The following is a 24,872-nucleotide window of genomic DNA, read 5'->3' as shown; positions in this document are numbered from 1 at the left end:
TGAGTCTGGCTCCGTGTTTTTTTTTCTGGACAATGAAAGTTTTTCTTGCTTTCTGGTGTTTCTGGTACCTTTTTATTGAATATTGTACATCCTGCCATCAGTTTTGACTGACACAAATAGAATTATGCTTGAAAATGTGCATACTTCTTGTTCTGTTGGACTCTGTTTGGCAGATTAGTCAAGGTGGTGGTTAAGGCAGCAGGCAGTCATGTCTATGAGGAATTTGTACTGTAAACATTCCATTATCCATATAAAACAATCCAAAAGAAGGTTAATAAGTTGTTCAGAGTTGATCAGCGAAACTTGAACATAGTGTTCAAATATAAGGATCCTGCCTCATTACATTTTAATGCAGACAGTGCATATTCAATCCTGTAGAGGACATCTTTAAAATGTCTGCTTTATAGAATCTTTGAGGCCCTGGGAAGTAAAACATAGGTCCAGTACCTTGGTTGACAGTTGACAAAGTGTTACTAAACCTGAACACCCAGTGAAAAATGAAAACTGCTTAATAGATAAGAAGTTTATAGGTAGAAGGTGGTAATTACATCATCTCAGGATTTTCAAAATATATAGCTTAAAGATGTATTAATTTGTAGCATGTTAATTATTGCTTAGTTAAAAAAAATCCTGTTCAGTTGTGGCTTTGTTTCTGTTATTTTGCAATAAAAACTAAATAACAATGCCAATTATATTTAATAAAATCCTCAAAATATCTTCTGGACATTTATGTCTTACATGTTTCTGTGTTACCTGTTTATAACATGTCTATTATTATGTATTGTATTTGTCACAAATTTTCCTGGGGAAGTTGAGATATTTAATTTTCATGTTATTTTCAATAGTGATCATTTAAAAAAAAGACTTCTAAATAGGGTTATAAGTAAGAGTAATATATTTTTCTATATTAAGGTGCCTTATTTTATCTCAATATATTACTATTTTAACATTTTAGACACATTAACTCATTTGATTCTAGATATTGCTAGTATTTTTTAATAAGCTAATTTACTTTTAATATGAATAATTTACATTTAACTGAACAAAAATGTTCTGTAGGAATATGCTATTTTGCTGTCACATAGTAATAAAACATTAATTTCCTATTTGTGAACAATACTCTTGCTTATTTATCATAATTTCCATGGCAATTATTTTGTGTTTTGTAATTCTCTGAACCTTATAAGCAATGCTGAAGTAGTATAAATTCTACTTCTAGAAAAATTAAACTATCTTGTACATTCTGGTGAGCATGGAATTTATAGATTTGAGTCATAATATGTATTTGCTAAATTAATTACCCTAAAATGTTTCATTAAAAATTTTAGGATATATTTACCACTTCAATTATATAGTTGTTCAGAAAATCTCTAGATATTTTATGTTTAATAAAATCCTCAAAATATCAAAAGTATAAATAATGCTTCTGCTTTTAGTCAGTTTACTGTATTACCCAAAATGTGTGATTCTACTATGGTTCTTACTATTTTTCATTTATTAACCAATTTTAATTTTTGCAAAAAGAAATCATGTGTAACTCATTATTTGTGGAGAGGAAAAAATAACTACAGCTTAAAATAGTCACTGTATAGTCTTCAAAAAAACCTTTTCCTAGGGATTTTTTTTTTAAGGGATGGCTCCCAAGAGGTGACTTGTTTGCTTTGTAAATATTATGTAGTATGTTTTTAAGGAGATAGAGCACAAGAACACATGTGAAATAATTCTCTGTATTTTACCACAATCAAATGTTTCAATTATTAAAATAACAATTATTGAGATAACATGTCAAAGGAGTGAAATTATGTACCCTAGTATTTCTTTTTCCTCTTGCAAAAATGCTTGATAGAATCACAGTAAATAAAACTTTGGATAAACACATGAAACTTTAGACTAACTTTCTATTGGGATCACTATAGATTTTCCACAATGTTTTGTTACAGCATAAGTAACAAAACAAAAGTTAGTAAGCATAAGCTTACTAACTTTAGGTAATAAGAAACCTAGAAATATTGTAAGGATTCATATCTACAACATAGGTTTTAGGAATCTAAGATATATACCTTTGATTTTGTTTATCTGTTGTGAAGCTATTCAAAGAGATGTACCTTACATGCATTTAACAAACTATTGAGTCCATTTGTTTCTAATGAAAAGCGTTCACTCTAAAATTGTTTCTTAGGAACAAAAGTAGAATTAGTTTTCACATTATCAGTTTGCCTTCATTTCTCTCTTTGATTTTGTAATCGATTATTATATATGTATTATATTTAATCTCAGCTTTTTGATGTATTCTGGATATACTTACATAAAGTACCAAACTTATCATAGGAAATTAATCACTTTCCTACACCTAGACATAAAAATGTTTAAAAATTATTTGACATAGGTGTTACCCCTTTTATTTAAAATGCAATATAATGAGATATGAAATGGAATAATCATGAGACCTGAAATGAAATAATCATGAGATATGAAATAGAATAAACCTAGTATTCACTTCCTAAAGTTATCTAATATGTCTACTAGTCCAAAATTGCATGCCATATAATTAAATATATTTGGGAAATTGTGTTCTTTATTTTCTAATTTTTTTTATTTGCCAGCATTTTTCATTATCAAAAAATAAGACTGAGAATTTATAGGTAAGGTGGAAGTTCTTGATATATTAGACTTAAGGGAGACTAATGCTTGATTTACTGCTTATATTTCCATTTCCATTTCTGTGATTACACTTAGGTGGGTAGGTAATTTGATTTGAAGTACTCTTTGGAGTATGCATTGCTTTGGAGTTCTAGATCTATAACTAGTATAAAAAAATTATTGATCACATGTTAGATGTAAGAGCATTATACTAGACCCCAGAGATACAAAAATCAATGTTTGGTCACTTAAACTTAAGTATCCTTCCAAGAGGATTAAGTTTTGGTATTAGATTTATTTGTGCTCAAAGAGATCTTATTTTAGAACATGATTATTTCAGTCAATATGCATTCTGAATTCAATTGCTTAGCATTGCTAAAGTGCACTTAAATAGACTGCATAGAGTGACTGATTAGCAAGTTGTCTGAACACAATTTTTCTTGTTCTGATTCTTCTGATTGAATGTTCAGGGCTACAAGTTAATTGTGATTGTGATGAAAGTCTTTGTAGATTTTTGTGGGTGTACTAACACAAAGCTTTAGGGAATTAGTGGTAAGATGGCTTCTTTCACTGTTCTGGAAATGTTAGGGCCAGTAACCATGTTTTGTAGAGATAGACTAATTTACATATTTCACATTTGTATTTAGAGAATTCATTTTGGAAGGCAGGCAGTGTTGTTTGTCATCGATAACTGAGCAACTCCTATTGTTTTCACTGGGAATTGCAATTAAAGACAGATTTTTTTTTTCTTAGCCATTCTTAAATTTAGTGAGAATTTGCTCAAAAGGAAATGTTGGTACAGCAAATCTTTACATACTCAATACTTTTAAACATTACCTTTTCAAAATCATTTTGATGAATCATAACCAAATAGCAGAAGGGCACTAAAGATCAACTGAGCTGCTTTTTGACTAACGTTTCAGGGATTGTGAAGCAGCAGATAGACAGCCATATCACAGATCCAGATCAACAGAACAGCGGCCTCTTCTAGAGCGGACCACCACCCGCTCCAGATCCACTGAGCGTCCTGACACAAACCTCATGAGGTCGATGCCTTCATTAATGACTGGAAGATCTGCCCCTCCTTCACCTGCCTTATCGAGGTGAAAGATAAATCAATCAGACTAACTCCCCTTTGCCCCACCAGTGCACCATTTTATTTTCCCAGCAGCTAAATGGTCTCTTCTCTCATCCTTGGCTGATCACTAGTAACACGCAATACTAACCCTTTCAGTGTAAGCACACTATTTATATTCAGTGGATATAATAGTGTGTGACTGCCATTGTAACTCGTTTATTAACTGTCCTGACTACATTTGTTTGTGGTTTCTCATGTATCAGGAGTCCTGGGTAAATCCCTGCATAATGCACCTCATAACTATCATGTTCTTCTCCTACAGAATGAGAAATTGTTTGTGTCCATTAGACATCACTTTTAAAATAATCATCATGACGACAATGAATAAAACTAAATATTTGGTTTCTTTCTATCACTACTAATATCACATTTTAACTGATGTCTTTGCTAGCTGAATTTTGAATTGAAGGTTTTATATGTAATTTCACATGACATTTTCTAGTAAAGGGATAACTAATAAAAACCTGAGTAAAAATCTTTGTGATTCAAGGGAAAGAGGTTAGCATCGAAATCTGGTAGAAAGAAATATAAAGCAAGCATTACTTTTTATTATTATCATTTTTGAGATACAAATGTCTCCTCTTGCTTTCATATGGATAGAATACTAATTTATGTTAGTAATTCCATGGATTTTACTTAGGATTTTGTGTGCATGTATCTGTGTGTGTGTACATATTTACATAAAAGTTTAGATAATCATTCAAATATCCATATTTTGTCCTACTGTCTTAACCTTTTAATCAGCAGCTAAACCTCTTTTAAATTGCTCTTATACAGCTATCATATGAACCAAATATCTTAGAAGTACGTAAGTCATTCTACTGAAATTAAATATTAATGATGTATCTTTTAGGTCACATCCTCGCACTGGGTCTGTCCAGACAAGCCCATCAAGTACTCCAGTGGCAGGAAGAAGGGGTCGGCAGCTTCCGCAACTTCCACCAAAGGGAACATTGGAGAGAAGTAAGTTTTATTTCTAATTATTTCATATAGGAAATACACATGGAAGCTAAGGTGAATCAAGATTTCTTTTTACTACCTTTGTGTTAGTTTTTTCTTTTAATCAAATGCTTTTGCTGCATTTGCTAATGGTTAAATTTATAAGTATATTTATGAATGTTGTATATGTTATACTTAAAATTTGTAATGTTTGAAGGTAAAATACCTACCATTGGTACTCTGGCACATTTTTCATATTTGAATAATTGCATTTTAAAAAGTAAATTAATGCTCTAAAGTAAGCAGTTGGATGATATTTCTTTGCTACAATTAAGTATATGTAATTGTTGATAGTTACATAAAGTTTATTAGTAACTAGACAAATCAATTTTCACACACTGCAAAGGACTGGTTAGCTGATGCACTACAATGGTGATCCTTCTCAAAACTGGAGTACCAGAAAAAGGTAATCATGAATATACCAAGAAAGATGCATGTTGTACTGATATTTTAATATTTTCAAATTTTTGCATAAGAAGCACTGTTTGCTTACACACAGATGAACATACTCCCCATTTTCTATAAATTCTTGAATAAAGGACCTCTAAACGCATGGGCAATGAATAGATTCTAGTAATTTCTAATGTCATCTTTAATGGCCCCTTTATTGTTAACTGGATGTGCTTTGCCAAAAAAAAAAAAAAAAAACAAAAAAACCCTACATTTAAATCACCATTTACCTTTTCTTTAATAGATGATACATTCTGTACCTTTGGAAATTTCTGTTGTTTTTAACCCCTGTGCTTTGGTTCCCTCTTTTGTTTTGTTTTTATTTTGTTTTCCTAGACAATGGAGTCAAGGAGATAGAACCTTGTGAAGGTCTGTACATAAAGGAGGGTTTGTTTTGTGCTGACAGCCTTTTGGGGGGCTTTGTAAGCAAAAATAAACCCAACTGCAATTGATGTTCCTTCATTGTATAGACTTTTAGGTACAGTAAATTTATTTTGTTTATAATTTCTGGTGAAGTTCATCTTTTGTTTTACTTGGGGCTATATCAAGGAGTTAAATGTATTTGCTTCAGACATAGAAGAATGCAAAGAGTTTAACTTCTTTTAGATGGTTAGGTAAAATATCCCTGTTAAAAATTTTAGTTTGCCATCTAAGCAGAATTGTATGCTTTGTGCAAGATGACTTTAACTAAAAATATCAATTGCAGTCTGTGTTTATATCATTGAGGATGTACACCTAGTCTAATCATACTTATCATATATTTCATTTTCTATTATGATGATTTTAATTATTAAATTTGACTTTCTAGAAGAGGATTAGTGATGGTGGTTTGTTTTTCCAACATTTTTCATGTTGGGACTGCTTACAGTACACCAGTTAAACATATACAGTTTAATTATCAAACACAGTCTTACTCAAAAGAAGCTACTGAGTTGTGATATGGGGGTGTCACATACACATCCTAATGGACAATAACAATTCCTCTATAGAATTCTGAAACTGACTTTGTGACTTTAAAGAACGACTATTCATTGATGACTCCAGCAATAGAATAGTGCCAGACACACTAAGTCCCTCAATAAATACTTGTTGAATGAATGCACAAAGTATTTATTTAAAAGCCAAAAACTACTGCAAATAGTGTTTATAGTACCACTGGAATAATTTTGTTACTCTTATAAGTTTGTACTAAAATTTATTTTTTATATCATCTTTGTAACGATTTTAAAGGCATTGCCGTTGACCAGTAGTATATTTATTGCCTTATTTAATAGGAGACAAGTTGTATTCTTGTTCATTGTAGTTGAATAATTATCCACTTTTATCTCATTTTTTTTCTATTTTCTGTAAACAGTGATATTAAACAACTTAGATGTTGTAATTAGTAGTCTGTTATGCTGCCTGATAAAAGAATTTCGGCAGCATTTCTATAGTTCTTAGTTATTTGCATAAAAAGAAGGCATGCAGTTTTGAAAGTGCTCTCATAAGGAAAGTTCTGTGGTATGTATGAAATTTTTGTGTTCCTGAAATTTTTTACTTTTGGTTGTATTCCTCTGTTAGAATCTCACCTTTCTTCAAGTGTTAAAATCTCATATCATATCAGACCAAAATGATCTTTCTAGTCTGTGAGACTTCAAATCAATTACAGTGCATTGGACTTACTCTCCAAGATTTTAAAAACTTATTTTCCTCTCCACAATATTCAAATTTCATTTTCACATAATTTTTTGGCATAAAATTTCAAAGTAGTTTGTCACAAATTTTTAAAAATTTAATTTTGATAACTTGTATAGCAGTTGTCTTTTGTGATATCAGTAGTTCAATTCCTTGAAACAATACATATAAAAGAAAACTGACATAATTAGGATTGATGAAATTTATAATGAATTTGTCAAACGACCTTATAATCTGTTTTTTTCCCTATAAAATCTGTTAAAAATCAATTTTCTTTTCACATTCCTAATTGCAATATTTTTCCCCAAACTTATGAGAGGCAAGCCAAAAATCTCCCTTTTCCTTTTCTGTATGGAATAAAAGAATATTTTAGTTTACTTTCATAACCTTAACAATGTTTTAGCAACATTTAGCAATAAATATTGATATGAAGATTTAGTAGAGACTACATAAATTTTTAGCATTTTAGCATAGTGTTTTTTCAGTAGTCTTCAAATTCTACCTGAAGTTAGTTACATAACCCAAAACAGATTATCATTTGATGGTTCTAAATCAATTTAGAAGATTACCTAAGATTACCTAAGATGTTCTTAGAAATTATAGCTTTTAACAATGTTATTTTAGAATCAAAGTATTGACATGCCTGTCCAACAGCTAAAAAATGTGCAAGCTGTAATTTAAATATTTTTGGTTTTAAGTATATTTTAGTCTGCTGGTTAATTTAAAGCCATATGTTGGTTTGAACAATGGTACAGTATATAGTGATCATCTAAGAACCTGAGTAAATAGAAATTTAATGGACATATACTATAGTAAGCCATTATCAAGCATTATTATTTTTTAATTTTCTTCTCACTTTGAGGTGCTGACATTTTGTAAAAATAGGGAATAATTTGTAATATCATCTTTGTTTCTGTAGAAGCCATTTATTATATTATTTTTGGAAGAATATACCAATTTTATAGACAAAGCATTTTGCCTATTATCCATTTTTATTAAATTTTGCAACTATTTTTAGAGCCACAGTTTCACTTTTATAAGTTGGTCTTCATAAAAGGAGACAATATGACAATTACAGAATATTTATTTGCTTTTCTAGTATGTCAAAAACTCCTTTAAAATAATTTGTTTCCTTTGAGTTGCTCTTTTTATCATGAGTAATTTTTCATTTCACTTAAGAGTAACACATGTCTGGTTTTACCTTTTGTTTTTTTTTACTTTTACTGTGCAAATGCAGAAGCTAATGAAGCATCTGAGTATGCGGAGGAACAGGGGGGAGAAAAGCAGGGTGAAGAGGTCAAGGCAGGTCAGTCTGTGTCAAAAGTGAAAATAGCTAGTGTGGTAGAGTGTGACTTCTTAATTTTATGTGAGATTTGGATTCCAAATTTATAAATAAATAATAAAGAACAAATTGTCAGTCAGTACTAGTTTTAAAATAAAATTAAGGTTATTAGAATAATGTTGCATAAACTACTGAGGTAGCTTATCAGAATGTATAATTTACCTATTTGGGTATTCAAAATGTTTATTGAGCATCTATTTTTTAAAAGTGGTCTTTTGCCAGATGCTATACTAATATTTGGTCAAACCCCAGCCTTCTTTCTCAAGAACTTGATTTTTAGGAGAGGTTAATTAAAGTAACTATAGAACATAATATAAATTCTGTTAAAACTTTTAAAGATTGTTATCACTTTTTCCTGTAATAAGTACTACTAACTGCAGGTTCATCTTCATCCTGGTTCACTCACTCCGATATTTATTGGCAATCAACATTGGTCCCCCAAGAGAACTCTAGCTACATGAGATCCCTTTACTTTGGTATTTTTTAAGTCTCTTCTATGTTTGCAGGTCACTTTCTTTGTCAGAAAACATAATCAGTAAATGTTTTTATATACTTCTTTTACAAAAATTTCACAGTTTTTATTTGAAACTCAGGATTTAATTCGAGTCTTGTTTGAAGTTTAATTTTCTTTGAACATAGCAGAATAACTTTAGATTTGATTTTTATCAGTTGTTTAACTGATCATCACTTTTTATTCATGAATAGCAGAGTTGACATGCCTTTTGTCTTTCCTGTTACCATCGTATGAAAGCAATAGCCATTACATAACCAGTGCATGAGATGTATTTTCATGAATGCATTCTCTGGGTGGTGTAAGGCTGCAAATCTTTTACATGGCAGCTGCTAATTTTCAGTAACTGTTTTCCATGTCATAACAATGAGAAAAATCATCAGTATGTATGATAATGAAAACAAATTTCAATGCTTATTTATAGAAGTATATAACTAACTCTATTGTGAATACCTAGCATTCCAGCAACAGTGTTCACACCTTCTGTTTTCCTGGAATGGTATAGAAATAGCATTTTCATGGCAGACTATAAAAATGAATTTCATTTTCACTTAGCTGAGCAGTTAAGTTTTCCCATTTGTTCGTTCCTTTATGTCTAATAATAGTTCATAAAGATACTTATTGGCTTTGCAGTAATTTTATAGGTTTTCATTAGGTAAGGACTTCAGCAGTCATTATAACTTTTATTTTTAGCTTCGATAAGATAAAGAAGCCATTTTTGTTGAATTTGTCACCTAAATAAACTTATCACAATATTTATTACTAAATTATAGCAGTTCTCAAATTAGCATAGAAACATAGCTTTGTTATCAACTAATTATAAAATGACTATTCCTCAATTTTTGTGTTTACTTCCTTGTTATTAGAATAGGAAGAATTTATGTGTTTCCTAGTGTGAGACTTCATTATTGTGCATGGATTTGTTTCCCTGTGTGTGCTATGATCATTTTTGGTGTGCTTTGTTTTTATTTCGGTTGTAATGATCTTAATTATTAATGACTATTGTCTGTTTTCAATGTTAAAAAGACAATGAGGGAGGAACACCAAGCCCACTCAATAATGGGAAAAAAGGCAAGTCCAATGAGATTGTAATAATGCCTTTTTATAAATTAGACAGTTTGCATTGACTTTTGTGGTGTGAATATACTTTCTTCAATTAAATAAGCATAAGAACAAGTATTATTCCTAACTTATATTAGTTATTCAATATGGCTGCTCTTTAAACATGTACCTCTGAATATGAAATTCATCTTTAAAATAGCTATCTCGTATTCAGATCCTGGTAAAATCCTGTTCTGTTGAAATGTATGTCACTAAAATCAGAATTTTTGCTTTGTCAGGCATATTGAAGAATAAGATTTTGAGAAAAACAGTGACATTTACATTATCATGCACTTAGAAAGTGCAATATAAATATTTTCAATTCAGAAATGTTTAAACTGAATGAATTAAAAATATTTTAATGTACAGGTTTTAAGTAGAAAATAAAACTGAATTACAAGTTAAAAATTACTAAAAGAACATATTTGTGTATTTTTCATATACACTATACTCATGAATTAGTTTATTGTCTAGGCAAATAAATAATTGACTTTAATACTTAGATTTATTTTTTTTTTGTAATTATTGATGACAATTCTGTAATTCACCACAACTAAGTTCTATCAAAAACAGTCATTGTTTTATTGTAATTGATAGTCAAATCAGCTGCACATATTTGATTTACAGTGTCAGCATTTAAATATGGTACACAAAAAGCAATATATTTTCTAAAATTTTTCTATATTACATTTACCCTTACTACTAGGCAGAATTAAGAAATGAATAGTTTTGTGCTTCAGTAATTTAGTTGAAATATTCTGTAGTCTTGAAAATATCCTTTCATCATGTTTTGTTAAATAACATCTACATATTTATATCTAAGATTTTAATTAGCATAAAATAACTATTTTCTTTATTTTCTTACTGTGGACTGTTATTAATTAGTACAAGCACAAAATTCTAAAAATATTCTAAGGTAAATTTAAAAATAAATTATTTATTTATGTATACAGAACTGGGATACAGGCCAGAGGTGCAAGGGCCATGAGAGGCTTCACCAGAGACAGAGTGGGGAGCAGAACAGGCAGAGTGATGAAGCACACTATTGAGGGGAGCAGCGGCCAGGAGAGGTCTGCCACACTAATTGGGTCACCTCCGGGGCAGAGAGCGAACTCAAGCTGGAGTGGCGTTAGCTTCTTAGTGCTGTGTTTTAACTTGCTGTGCCACCAGGGAGGGCCCAGTCATTCTAGGGTAAATTTAAAAGCCAAGGAATGTAACTAAAGTCTGCCTGTTTTGTTTCCACCTCTGTCTCTGTGATTCCTCTCGCCCCCTGCACTCAGGCCTGTACCCTGATTCTTGTATGTATAAGTACATAAATCATTAAAATACAAATAAATAAAATTAGAAAAAAAATTGTAATCTATGAATATTCTTCTAAAGAATGTAAATGCCCCTCAATTTCTATTTACACAGTATCACTCTATTTCTTGGCCTACATATATTTTACTTACTATATAGCCAAGAATATGTACTTAAATATGTCAGTGATCTGAAAGAATAAATAAATCTTGTTAAATGTTTATCCCAGTTATTAGGGTACAACAAGTTTTAAAAACAGTTAATGGCAATTTGTACTTGAGAGCATTTAAATGTGTCAAGTTAGTATATCCTTCACAAAGGGTTACTGAGTTAAAGATTTTTAACTAAGGAAGTAATCGCAACAAGTTTTCATTTCCAATCGACCCTGAATACTATTAAATATTAACATTTCACCTCTAGAGTATATGTAAAGTTTGAAAGATACAAGCTATTTTGCATACACTCTCATTTTATTTAGTTTAGTCTTTTGATGATCAGGGTATCTAGTTTTTCCTTTTTCTGTTTTCTTTTGAGAGAGCAATTTGCTGAGTATATTCAACAGAGTATCTGTTAAGTTCATAGATAAAGGTAAGATGGGAAGTGTTTTTAAATTGATTAAAAAAAACTTAAGTTGTGGAACAGAGAAAATGCCATTGATTAAAGGAATATTTCATAGGTCAGAGAGATGTTCATTTTTTACTTCCATATTGAGGGTAAACAGGAAAATGCTAACTGTAAATGTCAGAGTGACCATGTGCTAGAAAGCTCCAAGCTCCAAGCATTGTGGGCTGGTGGGCATCTCAGCCCTCTCCTCTGATTGACAATGCAAAGAGAGGAACCGTGAGGTTAGCAATAGACTACATCTTGTTGTGCACACATCATTTGCAATAGGGAGTGCCCATTGCTTTACATTTGGTGACTATGTGACAGTCTGAGTTAGTCCATTCACCTTGTACTCAGGTCAAATTATTTGGTAGAATCATTTTCTGAGTTCTCAAATGACTATCCAGTGTCTTTCAGCACTTTCACTCATCATGCCACTGGTAAGCTAAAATAAGACTGCTTACTCCATATAGCAAAACATTATAATTGAAACTCAAATAATAGCATAATGATGGGTTTCTAGCTTCTCAGGATTTTTTGTTCATTTATTCATTCCTTTAGCAAATAATGTTTAAGTACATAATATGTTCCAGTCTCTCTTCTGGATGCTAGACATGCTGGTGCACATATCCAGCAGGATTCCTGCCTCTAGTCCTTGTATTTATTGGGAAAGGTAAATGATAAATTTAAAACTATGTAATATAATGACAGATATCAGTAAGCACTAAAAACAAAGAAAAATAAACCAAGACAATGAGATAGTATTTAAGAGAGTAGGATAAACAGTTCTTGGCAGTGTATTTGAGAAGTACTCTGTTCAGGTTGTGTTTGAGCAGACACTTGAATGAAGTGGCAGAATTACATATGGTCTAAGAATACACGTGTTCTCAGCAGAAACAACTGCAAGTGTGTCATCACTGAAGCACGCTTGACTTCTTTGAGGCATAAGGTCCATAAGACCAACAGAATGAAACCAGTGGAAGTTGGTAGTCAATGTAGTTTTTTTTTTTTTGTTTTTTTTTCAAAGAAGGGGCTATCCATCCATGTTAGGATTTTTTCCTTACTGAGTGCAATAAAAAGAGCTTTATTAAAGTGACACAATGTCATTTCTTTCTATTTTTTTTTTAAGATTATTTATTTATTTATTCATATAGAGTTGGGGTATAGGCCAGAGATGTGGAGGGTGAGAGGATTCACCAGAGACAGAGAGGGGAGCAGAACAGGCAGATCGACGAAGTACACTGCTGAGGGGAGCAGCGGGCGGGTCAGGAGAGGTCTGCCTCGCCATGTGGAGCTCCTCCGGGGTAGGCGGGAATTTAACTCATGCGGAAGTGGCTTAAGCTTCTCAGTGCTGTGCTTTAACCCGCTGCGCCACCAGGGAGGGCCGTCATTTCTTTTTTAATTAAATATATGTAATTGCTCTGTTTATAATAGTCTGAAAGAATTAATGCATATGGTGAGAAGTATGTTTAGACTTTGGAATAACCCAGGAAATGGGCGAGGGTATCATTAGGCATAGGGAGAGTAGTTAGATTCTGGTAGATATTAAGGAGAGAACAAACAGAATTACCTGAGAGGGTGAAAGAGATTCCATGATGTCTAAGTTTTGGGCCTGTGTGACAGGGTGAGGAGAGGGGAACTTGGAATTTCTTTTCACTAATATAAGGCCAAATTTGAGAATAATAGATTGGTTGGAAAATCAGATGCTCAGTTGTGAATTTGTTAAACTAGAGGTACTGTTGAACATCTAAAGTAAGATAAATAAGCAGTTTTAAATATGGTCTGGGTCAGATTAGAAACTTGATATGCAGCTACATGTTTTTGAGTCATCCCTATGAAGAGATTCAAAATCATGAGACATGTTATCTCAATAACTGAGTGAACAGGTGTAGATAGCAAAGTGAAAAGTGATGACTAGAAGGGAAGGCAGTTGAGGGTGAGTTAGTTGGTTAAAAGGAGTCTAGTTCAATGAAGGATAGAATTGTACTTTCAGTGGTTAATTTAAATATTGAATTTTAAAGATGCATTTCTGAAACTTATTTAATGTTATAATGCATTGTTCTTCAATAACAATAGATTACATACAAACGATATACAAATGAAGAGGTCCAAGGACTATGACCTTGACTACTCTTAACATTTAGCAGTTGAGATGATGAAGTAGCAAAAGATTGAGAGAGTAGAAGGGGAGATGGGAGGGAAATTATGTATGTGCCTTGAATATAAGTAAAGAAAGTACTTGAAGGAGAGAATTGTCAAGAGCTTGAAAACAATTTCTAAATTTAGCAAGCAGGAAGTTACCATGTTGACCTTCACTAAGAGCATTTTTTGGGTGATGGTGTTAGAAGTGAAGGCCCATTCAAATAGACTTTAAAAAAGAGAAGAGAAATGGAAGCAATGAGAGCATACACCTTGGTAAGAGTGATAAAAGGGGAAAAAAAGGAATAAAAATCTCTCTAGAAGGGAAAGGTCAGGGGAAAGCACAGGAAGGAAACTGTTCAGTTTTTGTCTTCTAAGAACAGAACTGCTGCAGGTAACCTCCCGACCCTGAGCATCTACTTTACTTTACCCAGATACCTGCAGTGTCTGTAGCTTACCACCTCGCTTTAGAATCTGGACTTACAGATCTGAAAGGAACCCTAGAATGCTTTAATAGAACTGTTTTTCTTCACTGATAAAGGGACAGAATTTTTTAGGAGAATTTCAATTATCCATACAGTAATAGATCTCTTGTCTAGACCCCAATATTGTACATTTATGTACCGTACCCCTTCAGACAAATGACAGTCTTCTTGTGTGGCTTTCAACCATTTATTTCACATATATATACACACACTAGTGATGTAGAATGATTCATCCATTGTCTACTATTTTCAGTGTGTGTTACTAGATTGTTATTGAGAATCCAATAATAATAAGACATATTCCCTGCTTTGTGAGCACCCAAAGAAAATAATAGTAATAATAATAACATAACTTGTAAAAGTATTCTCTGATACATCACACACACACATATTATATACATGTACATGTATATGTTTTACAACTTCAATAATTGATATAATAGTGAATACTTTTATAAATTATGTATATATCTGGGGTCAACTTTAAAAAGAGAAGATAAATTTTGAGGGTATCTAGGTAGGTTTTTTAACCCAAAATATTTCTTTTACTACTTATTAATAGCTTAGTTATTTTAATAATATAAAATATTAGACTTTCCAGAGCAATGACATGTACCATATACATATCTTCATAGGAAGCATGTTAGAACCTAGATATGAGTGGATTGTATGAAGGGATACTGCAAAGGGTGATGAGGCAAACTCTTGCCCTGATCTAAGCCAAGTTCTGCTCTAAATAGTATTGTTTACTGTGTTTACTGTGTAGATATGCTATACTCCAACTTTCTCAAATAATTTGTTTTAAGTTCCTTGTAACAATATTGTACATGGTAAGTACATGTGTGATAGCTAAAATTATTATTTCTTAGTGATGTCTTGCTGTAATTTTGTATTTTCAGCACACAGTCTGTTAACTTAAGATTTAAGGTAAAATTAAGCCTGATTATAGTCATCCACAAACCAGTTATTCAGTGTTTATTCTTTACTAGTTTTCAGAGTTAGTAATCTTGATACTATGCTTGACCAAATAACTTACATAAATAAGTAAAATCAGACTGGATAGAAGCACAAATTATTGCATAATGTGCTAATATATCCACTTGTTTGATTCTATTATGTAAAAATCAATATGAAATATTTTACATGTGTTTTTCTAACTATGAGAACTGTTTAAGCTAGTAGGGCTTTTTATAGTGTTTAGAGAATCCCACTGGAAGTCAATATTTATGTCTTGAACTTAGTTTCTACTCCTAAACTTATGATCCTGGTAAGGCTTCTAATTTCTCCAGACTTCAGTTTCCTCTTCTGGAAAGTATTGTGTAAGGAACTTTTTAATTACTCCCTACCACATCACCTATTAAAAATTAAGGTCCCTAAAAATATACATTGATGGAAGGAAAATATTTTTGTTCCTTCGAGTGGCAATGTATGGTTAAGGAAATTATTTCAAATGCAGGTAATGTTATAAAAAGAAAGTAAAAGAGGAATGGAGGGAATGAAAGACAAAGGAGTGGGAAGACCCTGACAGGTTCCAAAGAAACAGAAAACAATAAAGTAATTTTGACAGTCTTTGTAAGGGGTGCTTGCTTCCATCGAAATCTAGGAGTTGGATTTCACAGTGTGTGTCAGGCTTTGGGCATAGCTTTGTTTACTGCCTTTCTAGAGTCTCAGGATGCTTCTAGGGCAGGAAGAATACCAGTACCCTTGCTTTAACTACATTTGACTAATGTCTGGGTGAGATTGTATTATATGGTGGTGTTGGACATTTCCTTAACATAGAACAATGCCAACTAAGATGAATGACCATTTGACCAAAATAAGTATGGGAGAGATTCAAGGATACTTTAAACAGTCAAGGAAGTAATAAGCCTTTTTTTTTTTTTTTTTGCAGACTGGGCACTTAATCACCTGTGTGTGTGATATATGTGATAAATATATATCATAATCTTAAAACTTCAATAAATGATTTCTCATAGAATGATTTTAATAATATAATATTAAAAGCAACATGGTACAAATCAGCAACATCAACTTGAAACTATTGAGATCAGGCATATGTCCATTTAGAGCGTTGCCACTGTCCAATTTATGATGGCCTGAATGCAAGCAGAGATTCCAAATAAAGAAGAATAAATGCATTCTAGAATTTCTCTCCCCATTCAAATCCATAAGCTTAGTTGATCCAGTTGTGGAAATACTTAGAAATATTTTTTAACTTTTCCTAATTTTTCCTCTGTTCCTGGAAGTAGAGGAGAGGAACAATTAGGAAAAGAAGTTAGAAAATATTTGTCTCGTTGCTCCTTATTTTACCTTTCTTCTCCTTTTGCTCAACTTATGTTTCCAACACCTTTGCTGACTAAATAGATCTAGAAAAGAACCTCCTTCTCTCCTTCTTTCTTCATAGCTTTCTGCAAATTCTAACCATTAACCAAGTCCTATTATTTTTTATTTCTGGATATAGCTGTAAAGCTGTTTTTTGTTGTTGCAAATAGCAATGTTAGGAAGGACTTATGGTACTAAGGAAAGAGCAGAGATTTGGAACCTTTATTTAGAGCCTGCTTTGCTATGGACCAACTCCGTGACTTTAGCCCTTAACCCAAGTACTTTATCTGAGAAAAAAAATTGTCAGTTTATTTCTTTCATTCCCAATATTCTACTTCAAGAATCAAAGAAATATTGTGTGTGACATTGCTTACAGATAGTAACTATTCAGCTGTTATCCTTGTTTATCAGCTCTTTGGTTTTTTACCTATAAAAATGCATTTTAAGGTGATGTTATATTAAAACATACTACATTATACATATAGAAACTTTATAATATGGGAATTTGTGTTCTTGAAATCAGTGTTGATATAGGATTGACTATATGGTATGGTGAAGAATAGCTGAAATCCAGTTATTTTATGAACATATGGTTTCCTTAAAAAGCTCTTTTAAAAATTGCCTGATGGTTCAGTCTTAGTGAATAAACTTATTCTTCAGAAGTTTCTAGCTACAAAGTAAAGATGGAATAAGCACAGCAATAGTACAGAAATTTCAAATCTCCTAAAAATTATCTCTACTACTTTATTGAATTTTAGAAACAAAATAAAATTTTAATTATGACACTTAAGAAACTTAAGTTCACAACTGAGTATTTACTCAAGGTAATTTTAAAATACTCAATAAAGCTCTTGGTGAAAAAAAATTGCCCCCTAAAACAAACTTGTTTTCTCTGTACTTGAGTGATTCCTGGTTTACATCTAAGCAAAGTGACATATGTTCATTCAAAGTAATAATTACCAATTAGAGTACATTATATATTCTTATTTTCACTTTTTACCCTTTGGTAGTACATATTCAATAACATGGGCTAATTTTGTACTTAAATTTCAATTTTAAAATCTTTATTAGTTAACATTGAGGAGACTATTTTATTTTTAAAATTATCACACCCATTTTATAATAGAAAAGACCATCTTGGGGGCAGGTAGGTGGAGAAAAGACTGTAAGGTGTTGCATGCTCAGGAATATTTTAGCTAATTTTAGCTATTATCATTTAATGTAACGAAGACAACTTTTGAACAAGTTAAATATTTTCCTGCTATAAAACTATTTTGCTTTTAAATTCAAAAAGGTCAAGATAGGTTTTAGCACTGTGTTTTGGATGATAAATGAATTAATGAGTTAATAGTCAAAGGATTTGAATGGTTTGACAGTAGCCACATTTAGAACATTGGGAGAATAGTCTAAACTTTCAATGTCTTAATTTCATCATCTCTGGTGAAGGTACTCTTCCACAAAATAGGACTGATAAGTCTCAAATCATAAGAACTAAGAGCCACTCTAATTTTTGAGCTACAATTAACTTTAGAATATTATTGAATATTCAACATCAGTTTTCTTAATTCAAATATAACAACTGAAGACCAGAGTGGATATGACATTTGCCAAGGTTCTCTGCCTAGTTTATAATAAATTTGTTCCTGAAAGTCACTGTTCCTGGCTCATTCTGATGACTTAGCTTTCTCTTTTGTCAACTAATGATGCTCTTGACCTAGTTCTTTCACTATTTTATCTGTTTTATAGTGGGTATTTCTTATATACTTAGATTATAGGACTTTTCTGTTACTGTTGTATAAAAGATACTCAATAATGTTAATATTCTGTCAACACTGGACAAATGACTTTGTGAACAATTTACTTTAAACTAAAATGTTGGTCAATTCAAAGAAAGTCTTTACAAATTCAATGTGTCACATTAAGGTTTTTTCTGCCACACTTCAGAATATATTTTCAACCAAGTTACAGATAGACCCATTTTTACAATAAATCATTGCTACCTCTGCACACTCACTCCATCTTGCTTTGAAAATTAGTGTGATTTCTGCTTCCAAAACATCACAAGCTAATAGATATGCTGAAAACTGAAATGCTTTTTGAAATTATAATTGTATAGGATTTTAGAAAATTTGTTTTGAAAAACAACTGTAATGTTTGTGAAATATTCCATATTGTTTATTGCTAGATAACCAAAAATATAGGACATGGAAAATCAAGAAATACCTTTACTGTTAATGAACTTATTATTGTACTCAATATGATAAAATTAGTCTTTTGTTTTTTGTATTGCTACAGATTAACTTTTTATTAAGAAGCAGCTAATTTCTTTGTTCTTATAACTAAGGTCTTGGAATTTATCAGAAAATTTGTATATTCAGATTTCTTTTTCTACTATCAGTTCATTGAAATGTAGCATCTTACCTAGATTATTTATTGTTTAGGAATCCTATATTGTATCTTTATTAGATGTTTATGATAAGAAAGTCAGGGTGTCAGCTTTAAATCCAAGTATAACTTTCCTATTCCTAAAGCAGGAACTTTCCTTACAGTTGCTGATTTTTGTTGAGCCAGATTATTACTATGAAGGATAATTAATAGTGTTTATATCAATTCTAGGAACTGGAAACACTTCCTACTTGATACACTCAATTCTAGCAATATAAATTTCAAAAATATATATTAAAAATATATAAAATCTTCTGTATTTGATGTTTGATATAACATATTTTTCTATTTTGATAATGATTTTTATCTTCCTTGCTCTGTATTGCTTGGCTTATTGTGAAATATGTTAGTACTCTGCAATTTATGACCAAAGATAGATAAGGTGCCAGAGAATAAGTATAGCATGGTGAAACTTTATAGGGATTAAATGTACATTATATGATAACTGTCTAATGCACTTAAAGGATAGCTTTAGAAAGATGTGAATAAAAAGATAAGCAAATATACACTTAAGTTTATGTGTGCCATTATGAGAGTAAAATTAAGCAGTGACCATTGAATTTTTTGACACGGAACCTACAAGTGAATAATCTACTTCTTTAATCACATTTTCTGTAATTATCCCCTTTATTCATTCTGCTCTGGTCACAGAGATCTGCTTCTTTGCTTTTCTAGGAGATGTTAGACAATATCCCATGTTAGGACATTTGCATGTACTGTTCTGTCTGCCATGACCTCTTCCCTTACTTCTTTAAATTTGCTATGCCAGATTCCCTTACTGTACATTTCTTACTGAAAACTCACCTCTTTGTATTGGTTTCTGAGAGTGCTGTGTTTAAATTTTGATCATACCCTGGACATTACATTTCCTTCTTGTATTCTTCATGTTTGTCTTCTTAGAACTTGTCAATACCTAAGTCACAAAATAATTTATTTCTTTACCTTGTTTAGAATCTGTTCTACTAGAATATGAACTTCATGAGAGCATGGATTTTTATCTGTTTTGTTTGCTGTTATATCCTCAGTGCCTTGACATGCCTGGATTATAGTAGTTGTTGAATATATATTTGTTGAATCAATGGATATTATAACACATTACAAATAATTCTAAATAATCATAGATAAACAAGGAAAATCATATTCCAGCTAGTATAAATTTTAATTAAAATCATCACAAAGAACTTATTTTTTTATTAAATCTATTAATTTATATAATTATTATTTAGTAATCTATTAAATGACAGTTGAAAAACTAGCTACTCTGTCTTACTACATTGAAATGTATTTATGAATTTCCTCAATATGTGTAAAAATTCTACATTCTAATTCCATATGAACATTTCATTTCCCTGCAATAAAACAATGGTTAGCAAAATACATATTTTTGAAATAAATTTGTCAAACCATTAAAATTATCATTTCTCCGTATCTTGTTCCATTCATTTTACTAAAAATAAATTATGGAATTTATTGGAAGTAAATTTTAGTGTTTTAGATTATGAAATCTTTAAAAAATTCAAAAATGCCCCATCCCCACATTTAAAACACACTATTTAATGCTAAGAACTCGTGGTGAACGTCTATAAAAAATAGATTAGACCCCAGCAGTATTCTTGGTTCTTTATATGCACATTATCTAATGTTTCTGATAAACCCTGATTATTTTTTTTGGTTTATACTAGAAGTTACATGGGAAGACCAGCAGAAAAAAGTGAATGGTACAATAAGTGATGACAAACCATTGCCGAAAAAGAAACACCAATCTGAGCCAGGTTTGTCAGGGTTTGGAAAACTATTGAAAGCATGAGACGATAGACATTGCATTTCATGCTTTTAAAGTACGTGTGTGCTTGTTGTACCTCATTTTTATTTTGGTATGAATTTTATAGTGTGTAGAGCTTATTTAGAGTAGTGTGGTGAATACTTTTATTTCAAAATTTGCTAAAAATTCTCTTTTTTTTAAAAAAAAGGAACAATTGTTTTCTTACTAAGATTTTATCTTTAGGGAAAAACTTGACTAATTTAAACTAAATGGTCATTTATGTTATTTTGCTGTTTTTGACTCAAACTAAAGTACATTAAATGGAGGTACTTGCTTCTGTTAAAAGTACTACAGAAAGCTCAACATATTGTTTGAAGTTTGTCATTCTTTTAATTGCAGAAATTATCAAGGTATCAGATTGTATATTGGTACAATAACTTAACGTACACATTCTAGAGCTAAAAATATTGCCAGCAGAAGGAGAGAATAATACCATAATATATGGATTCAATGAGTCTCTTCTAACCATTAGTTCTACCAGTGAATTTTATTTTACTCTCTCCTCTTTTGTGGAGAATCATGATTAACTAAGTAGAAAAGAAAAACTTGAATCAGGAATAAAAGGAAAAGAAACAACATATAGAATCAGCAGTATAATCAGCACAACTTTTATTCAGTAATTGAATGAGCTTGCATTGAAAATTTTAGGCTACAAATGGAGTTTTGGATAATCATATCATTTAAAAGGCCATGTCTGTAGTAGCACTGTTAATGTATTTTTATGTGGTAATTTATTCATATTAGGCCTCTACGGTCTATATTTTAAAATACATCAGTATTTAAGCGAATTATGAAATGAGTACTCATTGCTATCCTGTGGTATCCAGGCACTGCAATTAGCACTGAGTTATTGAGATACACAAGACAGATGCAACAATTGTCCTCATAGAGTTGAACTTCTGGCAAAAATACATAAACCAAAAATAATTATTTTAATGATTAAGTTATTGCAATTGTGGTAATACAGTTGAAGAGATGAGTAGGGTGTGCTGAGAAAAAGTACTAGTAACATAGTAAGTTTGAAGAATAAGGAAAATGACTTGACCAAGTAGTCTTAATTTGTGAATTCTTTCTTGTTTAATAAAACAATGCATGAGAAATTTTATAAAGATCACATTGGAAATTTAAATATATCCATAAAATTATAAGAAAAAACATGCTTTTTCAAATCTTTATTTAGAATCACTTAGTTTTTTTGAATATAGAAATTAATATATATATAAGGATATTTTAAAAGTAAACAAAGTCTACAGTTAGTATTTTGTTATTATATACATAACAAAAATTATTGCAAAGTCTCTCCTTGCTATATTGTATGGATTGTATTATGTAGATTATCCTTGATCATAAATAATTTTCCTTTATGCATATATATGTATATATGTAAGTTACATTGTATATTAACATCTTGAAACAATACATTTAACTCTCACAAACAGAAAATGTTAATGATGTCTTAATATTAACTTATATATTCTCACATATATACTTATGTTTTTAATCATTTAAGCCCTCTAGTTGAATAGAAACTATGTGTACAGTAGGGGAAAATTAATGTAAAGAGTAGCTGAATGTCATGGTTTAAAATGTTTGTAGATTTTTTTTTTGAGCAATTTTGCATTTTCCTATAAACTAGAAAATTCAAACTGGCCGTGGAAGTTCAAGTCCTAAATGTCATGAGTAAGTATGTCACATAATAAGGTAGTAACCATAATGTTAAATTTTAGTGTTCCATGAATATTATTTTGTTATAAAGGAAAAGTATGATGTGTAGGGAATAACTTTAATTATTGAAACTTCAGGTAAAATTGTCGTGAAATATGGCTATCGAATGGGGCTTATTATATTTCAATAACATGTTTTTGAGCTGGTCTTAATTGAAAACATGTTTGGGGTTATTTTTTATTTCATAATTAGATACATTTACAATATTTATAATCAAGCAAATATTAATTAATACTCACCTCCCACACTAAAATGAAAGAACCTATCTTCCATTAACTGTCAGAGATTCTTCATCCAGAGGATTATTGTGAGCTTGTGGCATTAGTGTGTAAGAATTTGAACTGAAACCTGAGATGGAAAGTCATCTGTATACCAATAGCATCTATTATATCTTACTGTTTTGTTTTAAGAAAATGTATGCAAGACTGTACCTGGAACTTTTGCAATTTTAGGAAGTATGCTAACAATAAAACATGATTTGAAATATTTGTTTTAAATACAATACTATAGAATTGGAGGAATAAATGATATTATTTGGTTTAGAAAATGAGTCAACAAGTACTTGGATGGACTTTAAGAAATGTTTTTTTGTTTTCAAAGAAAGCTTGATATCTTTGAATGACACTTTCCTGAGAGCATTATGAACAAATAAAGGATGATTTATTTTTAGTTTAGTGCTTTTATTATGCTAATATCTTTGTGTGAGTTTATCATATAATCCTTCAAATAATCCTAAAACACAAATTTTGGGGTAATGTTTAGAGCATATAAATGTCTTCCTCATGTGGAGTATAGGTTAGAGTTTGTTTAGCCCATATTGATATTGAAATATTGCTAATGCAAATTGAGACTATATATGAATTTGGAAAATCTGTTGGTTATATTTTCAAGGAGCATCTGATTCCATACTGAGATATTTAGTGTATAGTAATGCATTGTTATTAAGCACTGAAAACAAACTTTAATCCATTATTATATTCACTTTGTCAGTTTTTATCTGTTCTTGAAGTGAAAATAACAACTTTTACATAAAAAATCATTTTTTACTACAGTATAAGAGAGTATGATATGAAAGCTAACTTCATTTAGACTGAATGAATGTTTTAGAACTGATTGTTTCTCAGATTGTCTAAAATGAGAAAGTCTTGGATTAAATCATTCAGAATCTTCAAAATAACAATTTTAAATAATTTTTATATTTTGCTATTTTAATTATTGATATTGGCTTGTTATTTTCTGATATATTCTACCTAGAATATATTGAATTGTATTTGAACATATTATATTTGCCCTAAAGCCATTACAGTGCTATTAATCTTGATATATCAGATCTGGAAAATGTCTGATTTTCCTTCTGGAAAAGTCAGGGCAATGAGTCATTTTGTTGGAGTACTGTATGTATAGAATTTTGGGAATAGAAATAATCGAAGTAACAAATGGTATTTTACTTACTATGACATGTTAATGTGTACATATGCCGCAAGTGATCGCATTATATGGTGTAGTTTATGAATTCAACTTTTTCCAACATGGAAATTTCCATCTTGTTTTCCTTATGGGTCTAAAATTTGAGAAGGTAGGCTGTTTTTTGTTTTATTTATTTATTTTTTACTTTGGAATTATATTTATAAAATTCTATCTTAAGGGAATCTATCTTTAAGGAAAAGTAATCAGATGTATTTTATACTTCAGCATTTTTCTCGAGTATTTCAATGTCATAGACTTGATTCCTTATTCTTTAATATTTTGACATTTCTTAGAGATACAGCTTATTTTACTCTCAATCAATATACTAAATTAGTCTTCTATTTAGATGCTGGTCTAATCTAATCTGGGGAAAAGTATCAAGGTTGTGTCTTTGGTCAATATTAGCACTTTGGTATATCTAATTATGTTTGGATTGTACAAAAAGAATGTCTTTTATTTTTGACAAGAAAAGAGTGATGTTAAACAAACTAAGTAAATATTTTATAACAAAAAGCAAATACTAGAATTTTGGAATTAAATACTACTGTAGCCTTATTACGTATATATAACGTTTTTTGTTAACAATCATGTTTACTGAAAATGAATGACATTTTATTATGCATTTAAGTGTTCATTTAAAGTTTGTTCAGTTTGCTCTGAAGATACAGATAAATTTATAAGGCCAAAACTACTTCAGTGACTGTTTATTA

At 30.8% G+C, this 24,872-nt stretch overlaps 1 protein-coding gene across 6 annotated transcripts in view; it reads left to right on the top strand.

Moving 5' to 3' along the window:
• Window positions 1–24,872, top strand: part of RIMS2 (regulating synaptic membrane exocytosis 2) — a 418,309-nt gene that overhangs the window by 260,964 nt on the left and 132,473 nt on the right. For 5 of the 6 annotated variants that reach the window (XM_012723001.1, XM_012722997.1, XM_012722996.1 and 2 more), the window contains 2 exons: window positions 3,564–3,743; window positions 4,632–4,741. In XM_012723001.1, coding sequence (XP_012578455.1) covers window positions 3,564–3,743; window positions 4,632–4,741 — 290 coding nt within the window. The remainder of the gene's footprint in view (window positions 1–3,563; window positions 3,744–4,631; window positions 4,742–24,872) is intronic. The other variant, XM_012722998.1, reaches the window with a different exon arrangement.

This window comes from Condylura cristata, unplaced genomic scaffold (assembly GCF_000260355.1).
Source record: "Condylura cristata isolate star-nosed mole 26May11 unplaced genomic scaffold, ConCri1.0 scaffold00009, whole genome shotgun sequence".
Taxonomy (NCBI): Eukaryota; Metazoa; Chordata; class Mammalia; order Eulipotyphla; family Talpidae; genus Condylura; species Condylura cristata.
The sequence above is the reverse complement of the archived record's forward strand: the minus strand, read 5'-3'. Positions and strand labels throughout refer to the sequence as shown.